Source organism: Nothobranchius furzeri, chromosome 9 (assembly GCF_043380555.1).
Source record: "Nothobranchius furzeri strain GRZ-AD chromosome 9, NfurGRZ-RIMD1, whole genome shotgun sequence".
In the NCBI taxonomy this organism is placed as follows: Eukaryota; Metazoa; Chordata; class Actinopteri; order Cyprinodontiformes; family Nothobranchiidae; genus Nothobranchius; species Nothobranchius furzeri.
The window spans coordinates 72,030,177-72,038,428 of record NC_091749.1 but is presented as its reverse complement, the minus strand read 5'-3'; the positions used below and the strand labels follow the sequence as shown (position 1 = coordinate 72,038,428).

At 51.5% G+C, this 8,252-nt stretch overlaps 1 protein-coding gene across 6 annotated transcripts in view; it reads left to right on the top strand.

Annotated features, from left to right (window-relative positions):
- Positions 1–7,293, top strand: part of chd9 (chromodomain helicase DNA binding protein 9) — a 114,381-nt gene extending 107,088 nt beyond the window's left edge. For 3 of the 6 annotated variants that reach the window (XM_015952827.3, XM_015952833.3, XM_015952832.3), the window contains 11 exons: positions 1–68; positions 144–349; positions 593–1,471; positions 1,579–1,748; positions 3,727–3,957; positions 4,686–4,863; positions 5,092–5,240; positions 5,344–5,574; positions 5,653–5,802; positions 5,915–6,019; positions 6,135–7,293. The exon at positions 1–68 is cut by the window's left edge and continues 179 nt beyond it. In XM_015952827.3, coding sequence (XP_015808313.1) covers positions 1–68; positions 144–349; positions 593–1,471; positions 1,579–1,748; positions 3,727–3,957; positions 4,686–4,863; positions 5,092–5,240; positions 5,344–5,574; positions 5,653–5,802; positions 5,915–6,019; positions 6,135–7,085 — 3,318 coding nt within the window. In that variant the 3' untranslated portion in view covers positions 7,086–7,293. The remainder of the gene's footprint in view (positions 69–143; positions 350–592; positions 1,472–1,578; positions 1,749–3,726; positions 3,958–4,685; positions 4,864–5,091; positions 5,241–5,343; positions 5,575–5,652; positions 5,803–5,914; positions 6,020–6,134) is intronic. The other 3 variants (XM_015952831.3, XM_015952830.3, XM_015952829.3) reach the window with 3 other exon arrangements.
- The last annotated feature ends 959 nt before the right edge of the window (positions 7,294–8,252 follow it).

Below are 8,252 nucleotides of genomic sequence, written 5' to 3'. Positions count from 1 at the left end.
CCGCTGCCCCCCACGCTCAACGACACCCTCAACCCCAAGATGGCTGCAAAGATCGAACGGCAGCAGCGGTCAGATGACGGTTCAGAAATCAAAGACTAAAGTGTGTGACGAGACTCATAATAATGACATTCTCGTTTCCTCAGGTGGACCAGGAGAGAGGAGGCCGACTTTTACCGGGTCGTTTCCACGTTTGGAGTCGTTTTCGACCCGAGCCTCGGCCGCTTCGACTGGACCAAGTTCCGGGCCATGGCTCGGCTGCACAAGAAAACCGACGAGAGTCTGCAGAAGTACCTGTGCGCCTTCACCGCCATGTGTAGGCGAGTGTGTCGCCTGCCGCCCAAAGAAGGAGGTGAGCGGTTTTTGCGTGCAGACCTTCAGTTTCAGTTCTGTGCTCCAGCTTCGTCCGAGACTTCCTCTAACTTCACCAGCAAGCAGGCGGATGTGAGAAAGGTCGTGTGTGGGTTTGTTTGGGAGAGCGGTGCCGGAGCAGAGACGAGGTTCATGTTTCATGCGGGACGCGTCGGCTCGGGGCGCAGACGAGTCTCTGGGCTTCAACTATAGAGAAGCTCTTAACTCCCTGTTTGTGTTCCAGACTCCTCAGTGGATCCGTCTCTGACCATCCAGCCAATCACGGAGGAGCGAGCGTCTCGTACCCTTTACAGAGTCGAGCTGCTGCGCCAGGTGAGGGAGCAGGTGCTCCGACACCCGCTACTCTACGAACGCCTCCGGCTGTGCCAGATGAGCTCGGACTTGCCTGTGTGGTGGGAGGTCGGGACTCACGACCGCGACCTGCTAATCGGCGCCGCGAAGCACGGCGTGAGTCGTACCGATTACCACATCCTCCGAGATCCGGACCTCAGCTTCATGGCTGCCCAGCGGAACTACAGCCAGATGAAAACGGCGGCGCCGCCGCAGCAACGCACATCCACGCCACTCCTGCAGCCTCAGCACCAGGTGGCCAGCTCGCTGATCACCGGCTCACCGCTGCCCCTGCCGGCCCAGAGGGAGGCTGACCCCTGTGGGGCTGAGCCCAAAGTGGAACCAGCCTCAGAGGAGGAGGAAGAGGCCAAACCGAAGCAGGGAGACAGCTGGAGCCCGCCTCGACCCCCAGCGACCCCCACGGGCCTGGAGAAGAAGCCGTTCCCCGCAACGAGCGACAGTGACAGGCAGATGGTGGCGGCACGAACCAAACCGCTCACGCCAAACTCCTCAGAGAGGAAACCCAAGAAGGCCAGCAAGAGGGGCCGCAGGGAGGCCCGGAGGGGCTCCGAGTACAACTCAGACGGCTCCTCCTCAAGCTCTTCATCCCGCTCCTCTTCATCCTCATCATCATCCTCTTCGTCATCGTCGCGTACCGGGTCCAGCTCTTCGTCCTCATCGTCTTCTTGCTCCTCCGGCTCCTCATCTTCATCGTCCTCCTCATCCTCCTCTGATGACAGTGAAAGCGAGGGCGAGGAAGCGAAGAAGAAAAGTGAGTAACCCCGAGGAAAAGGCACTTTTAGGTTTTAGCTCTCCGTGTTTCTGTCCGAAGATTCTGCACAGCTGAGTGTTTCTGACGTCTGACCGTCATGTTCGCAGTTCCCGTGGCGACGAGCGTCAAGGGCTTTGATGAGGACAGCGTGGCGTCGCTGAGCACCATGCAGGATGAAACACAAGACGCCCACATGGCTGAAAACGGCGTCACCAACAGCTCCTCCCACCCGTTCCAGGGAGGCGGGTACATGATGGCTGCGTCCTATTGGCCGAAGGTGAAAACAGCTTCCATTGCAGGATTTAAGGTTCAGATTGATCAGGTGCTGTAAATGTTGGTAGACTGTAGGGATCTGTTTGTGTTTCCCTGCTTTTGAAAGTGTTCCGGCTGCAGCTGAGCCCGGTTCTGTGTTCCGGCTGCAGCTAAGCCCGGTTCTGCAGCAGACAGAGCTGCACATTCGGTCATTTTCCGGTTTTTGTTTTCTTTTTCTCGTAGCGTTGCTGCAGCTGACGTCAGTAACGGCTGTGGTCATCTAAAAAGAACGGAATGACTATTGAAGCGTTGGAGTAATAGCTCTTAATGATTTGATGGTGTGATGTCACTTCCTGTTAGGGATGGGTACCGAATTCGGTACTTTTTAAGGTACCGACCGAATTCCACAGTACCGACTGAGCACCGATTCACATCATTTGAAACGGTGCCTCGTTTCGGTACCCGTCCTTCATAACGAGAACTTGCCTAGACAGCTGCGCATGCGCAAGAGCGTTATGTCGTCGGTCGCTGCGAGCCAGTTGTAAACAGAGCAGCATGGTAGAAAGAACGCACGCTAAAGCTTGGGTCCACTTCACTAAATGTGATGGGTAAGTGGGTGATGATGAAACCAGCGACAACGATCTAAGTGAGACATCCTCATCTTAATCTGCTCCGGTAGGTAAATAAAATGTTTAAGATAACGTTAGCTTGATATGTTAGCTTCCGTTCCGCTAATGGTGCGTTCGCGTTCTCCTCGTAACTCCGAATTTCTGACTAGAAGAACATGAACGCGCTCTAAAGTTTGGCTTCACTTTACTAAATGTGACGGGTGATTGGGTGAAGATGAAACCAGCGACAACGATCTAAGTGTGAGGCATCATCGTTTTAATCTGCTCCAGCAGCTAAATAAACTGTTTAAGATAACGTTAGCTTGATATGTTAGCTTCCATTGCCACCATTGTTATCAGCTAATGGTGCGTTCGCTTTCTCCTCGGAAATTCTAACTTCCCAGTAGGAAAAATCAAAGAAAAAGGACGGCAAAAGGAATGAAGATACACAGTAAATTTAGTTCACAGTAAAGATGTTTGCTTCAGTTTAATTATCAGCTTATAAAACTACAAGGACGATGTTAAAATACAAACAGTTGTATGTTATTTATCATGATATTTATCTAATATGGTTATATATTGAGAAAAATATATATTTAATTATAAAAGAGAATTAAAATATTAAACACTCAAAAGTATCTAAAATTGGTACCGTTAAGTACCGGTATCGATTCCTAGGTACCGGGAATTAGTACCGAATCGATTCAAATGTCAAAGGTACCCATCTCTACTTCCTGTAGTGTTTGTGGATCTGGCCGTTTTGTTTGATTCGATTTGAGAAAAATGGTGAATGGAGTCTGTTCCTTCTTTCCTGAAGCCGGTCAGCCCTGGCGGACCGGATGTGAACGTGAAGAAGAAGAAAATATCATTTCTATAGCGCCTGTCAAGATAAAAATCACGAGGCGCTTCACAAAAACAAAAAATGTAAAAATATAAAAAATAATTTAGAAAATGTTTAAAAATATATTTAAAATGAGCAAAAATAGACAATTGTGATTAAAAATGTTAAGAAAGAGAGAGAGTGAACAGGAAAGAGGGAAACCAGTGGATCCTGAGGAAGGTGGAATAGGTGGGGAGAGCAGAATAAAGAGAGAGAGGTGAAGAAGGTCATACAAAAGCCAGCTTGAACAGGTGAGTCTTCAGCTGCTTTTTAAAGGAGACCACTGAGTCCACTGATCTCAGGCTCAGGGGGAGAGAGGTCCAGAGTCTGGGGGCCACAGCAGCAGATGATCTGTCACCTTTGACCTTTAGCCTGGTGCTGCACAACCAGTAGGCTTTGGTCACTGGACCTCAGGGACCTGCTGGGGGTGTAGGGACTAAGAAGATCACCAATGTAAGATGGTAAGAAGATATGTAAGAAGAGCGACGTCCGGCTGAACATGTCTGTTTTTTCAGGACCGTGTGATCATCAACCGCCTGGACAGCATCTGCCAGGCGGTGCTGAAGGGCAAGTGGCCGGGCCCGCGTCGGGTCTACGAGCCCGGGGGCGCCGTGACCTCCTTCTACACCACCAAGCTGCTCGACAGCGCCAACAGCCTGAGCGAGGACCCCTCTGCCTCGCCACAGGGGTCAAAGGTGACCAAGCATGTTGCAGAAAACAAGGAGTTCTCAGTAAAACTCAACGATGTATGTTGATTTCTCCCTTCCTCCCCTCCTCCCTCCGCTTCAGCCCTAACCGTAGGACTCCTGCTGCCGTGAGCGGTGCTAGCTGCCGCCTTTAGCACGTTTCTCTGGTCTCCGGCCGGCTTTCCTTTGGGGATGATTAGCGGTTCGGACTGCCTGGCAGGAGGAGAGATTAATTTAATAGCAGCCTTCCTCTCTTTTCCCACGCACTCCATTTGAATTGGGCTCTCAGGCGGTGATTACATGAACACAAATCATTCAGTCAGGAGAATTTGATAAGGTTCTGTTCAAAGCCTCTCCAGACTGAAGGGGTCTCGCTACTGATCTAATTGAAACTGAGTAATTTGCTTGTCGACTTCGTGGTTATTAACATTGCAGGAGTCAGATTCACTTCTGTTTGTTTGCTGATAAAGATCCAGAATCTCTGGGTTTTACGCTCAGACCTGCAGAAACCTGCTTCTCACCTTTAAATCGGGACTTTCCTGACCGCTGCCAGCAGCTATAACTCCGGCATGGCTTTGAGGCTTGATCCGAACTCGGAATAGACTTCACCCCCCGCCCTGCTTGTCCCAGTACTACTAACAAAAACAACCTGAACAGTGTTTGCTGTTGTTTTAGATGCTTTGATGAATGTTATCGTTCAGCTCGTCTCTAAAGATAAATCAAGGAAGACTCAAATAAAAGCATCCACGTGTGTTTTCTGGCTCATGCTCTCCTCTCTGCGTCGATAGCAGGAGGGCGGGCTGAAGCTGACCTTCCAGAAGCAGGGTCTGCCTACGAAGAGGCCCCTGGAGTCTGAGGAAGGCCCCCAGGCCCAGCAGCAGTACCTGGCCCGGCTACACGAGCTGCAGAGCGCTTCAGACACGGGCCTAGCGGACATCACCAAGCCTCAGAGCAGCTTCCAGACGGGTGTGTTGATCTTAAAATCACCAATATCAGCTGAAGGGTTCACCCAGTGCCCTTTACCTGCCACTAGATGGCAGCAAAGGGCGGTTTTATCAGCATGGATTGTTCATTCTGTTACTTTCTGAAGTGTCAAGGTGGCTAATCTACTTAAAGAAACCCCAAAATGGCTGAAACCTGGACAGTGTGTGGTTGGAGCATCAGATCAAAGCTAACAGGCTGCTTCTCCTCCAGCTCCTCCACCTCTTTCTGGTCAGAGCAGACCGAATGGAGCCCTGGACTTCCAGCCCATCGCTAAGAAGCGACGAGGGAGGAGGAAAAATGTGGAAGGGATGGACCTGCTCTTCATGAACAAGAATCAGGTGTCAGTTGCTCCCAGTCAGGTACTTTTAAATGTGTTTTTAAACTTTTTCCAGATTTGGGTAATTTTTCCACTGAAGGACAATTTGAACGATACGAGAAATGCGTCCCGTTGTGACTCTGCAGGCACCTTCAGGGTGGGGGGGGATTGGTCAGGTGGGCATGCCTGGAGCTGCTGTGCCAGGCTGCAGTCAGAGCGTCACTCCGATCCTCGTAGAAACGGAGACCAGGGTCCCCGTGATCAACCTGAAAGACGGCACCCGGCTTGCGGGAGACGACGCCCCCATGAGGAAAGAGCTGGAGCAGTGGCTGAAGGAGCATCCCGGCTTTGTGGCAGACACGGGAGCCTTCATCCCCGTGGGTCTTTGTCTCTTCAACATAAAATCATAGTTTTGTTTAATGTATTGAACAAATGCATGTTTATTTTTTTCTTAGGGAGTAAATAAGATGCAAATGCAGTTCCACTTCCAGGACGGTCGGCCCAAACAAAAACGGCACCGCTGCAGAAACCCAAACAAGATCGATGTCAACAGTCTGACGGGAGAGGAGAGGGTCCAGATAATCAACCGCAGAAACGCCCGCAAGGTGGGTTTGTCTTCCGCCTCTCGGCTGTCGTCACTCTCTACGGACTGGTGAGAGGAGGAGGGGTTGTTTCATGGTGTTGTCTCTCATCTCGTCTCCTCCTTACCTCCTGTAGATCGGTGGAGCCTTTGCTCCTCCTCTCAAAGATCTGTGCCGGTTCCTTCAGGAGAACCCGGAGTACGGGGTCCCGCCTGAGTGGGCCGACGTGGTCAAACAGTCGGTAGGTCACAGTTTTATTTGTGTTGAACGTGAAATAGAATCGCTTCTCGCAGCTATGATGTCTACCTCTGAAGGTTTGCGGTGAGTTCCTGATCTTAGTCCGCTGCTTTCTCCAGGGTTACCTCCCAGAGAGCATGTTCGACCGGATTCTGACCGGACCAATCGTCCCTGAGGAGGTGAGCCGACGTGGGCGTCGACCAAAGAATCCCCTGGCGAAGGTGGCTGCAGCTGCGGCGGCGCCCAACCCGGCGGCCACCGGTCTGGGTTTGAACCCTCTGGCGACGAACGGCCTCCTCTCTGGAATGGACCTCTCCAGTCTCCAGGCCTTCCAGCAGAACCTGCAGAGTTTTCAGTCCCTGCAGCTCACCGCTGGCCTGATGGGTCTGCCGTCAGACGCCAGCAACCTGGCCGCCAGCAACTTGGCTGCAATGTTTCCCATGATGCTCTCTGGCATGACCGGATTGCCAAACCTGCTCGGTATGAGCAGCTTGCTTGGGAAGACGACTCAGGAAGGCGCCGGAGGCTCTGAGGAAACGACAAAGGGAACCGGAGAGCCACCGGCTGCTCCGCCTCACACTTCAGACGCTAAAGGAGAAAGGACAGAGGGCTTAAACACGACTCCTTCCTCCACTTCCAGCTGTGCTTCCTCCACCACCTCCACACAAAGTGCTTCAGCTGCTCCTGCAGCCTCCGGTCACTCACTCACTCTTAACCCCTTGTTAATTTCCAGTATGCTGTATCCAGGGATGCTTCTCACTCCAGGCCTTAACCTACCCGTGTCCGCCACGCAGCTCCAGAGCTCAAACAGTGACCCCTCCAGCCTCCCGCCCGCTGCTCCCCCCGCAGCCTCCCCGTCGTCGTCAAAGGAGAAGCAGCAGCCGCGGGAGAGGGACGGAGAGGAGGACGAGACGCCGGAGGAGGCTGGAGACGAAGAGGACGAGGAGGAGAGGGCGGAACAAAAAGAAAACAGTGGTCCTGAAAGTTCAACAAAAGCCGACTCTTCCTCGTCGGACTCTGGGAGCAGCTCCTCATCCTCCGACGATTCGGACTCCAGCGACGAGGACTGAACCTTTTTGATTATAGAGTTATGAATTTATTTATGTATCGCCTAGAAATGTAAACATTTATTCACATATATATAAAAATGGATTTTTTTCAGCACTTACGTTGCGATTTCCTTCACGTGTAAATACGGAGCGACCCTGCTGTGTAAGGACTGTGAGAACAGGAGCAGCTCACTTTAGGAGGACTGAAATAAGATGTGTTTGTTCACGAGGTACCGTGGTGTTTCAGACGCGCTGCATGTCACGCCGTGTGAGCTTGTACCACCCAGTTCTGTACAGCTGAAACGACAAAGGCATTATTGTAATTATGTCAGGATTAATTTTATTAAAAACACAGTGAAACTACAGAAACACGCTCGCTTAGCAGTACGATTAATATATTTTGATTGTGAGGGGATGAACACTTGACTTGTAAATAGCCAGTACCTTTGCAGGTTTGTTGACGCGTGTGCTTTGCAGATCGTATGTTGGCATCGTCAGCAATAACCTGGGCAGCTAATGAATGTCACTGAAGCTGTAGATTCTCTCGCCTGCCGTGTTTCCACCCCAGAGCACAACATGTACAGACTCGAACCTGGCGCCTTCACCCTAAGAGCTCCTTCGATGTCCCTCTCCGGCGTGGAGACGCAAGTTTGTATTTTTTTTTGGTCCGAAGTCGGCATTACAACAAAACGAGCCGCCGCGCGTTCATCCGAGTTCCCCAAAGACGGCGTAAACGTTCACCCGTTCGTCTGTTGTGATTTAAAAAGAAAACAACCTGCTACCGTGTGCCAAACACACTGCCCTTTGACCTCTCCAGGTCCCGACAGTGTTGTAAATATCCCGTCAGTTTGACCGCATTCATGCATCTTTACCTCAACTCTGCTTAACGGATTTGCTTCACTGTGCAAATGTTCATGTGCACGGGTGTCTGTTATCTGTCCACATTTACATCACACTGGTGTGTGTGTGTGTGCGTGTGTGTGTGCGAGACTGAGTGAAGGTCGGATGTCTGCCGGAGCTACGAGCATCTCATCGTAACTTTGTGGTGTTTTTAGTATTAGAGTCGCGTCGGGAAGGGCTCGATCGTTTCAGCTGGCGTTGCTGAGAGTCTGCGGCTCTCTCCTCACGTCGTTTCCCTTCAGCCGCCGCCGCCCTGTTCTGCTGACAAACGGAGCTTCAGCTAGATGT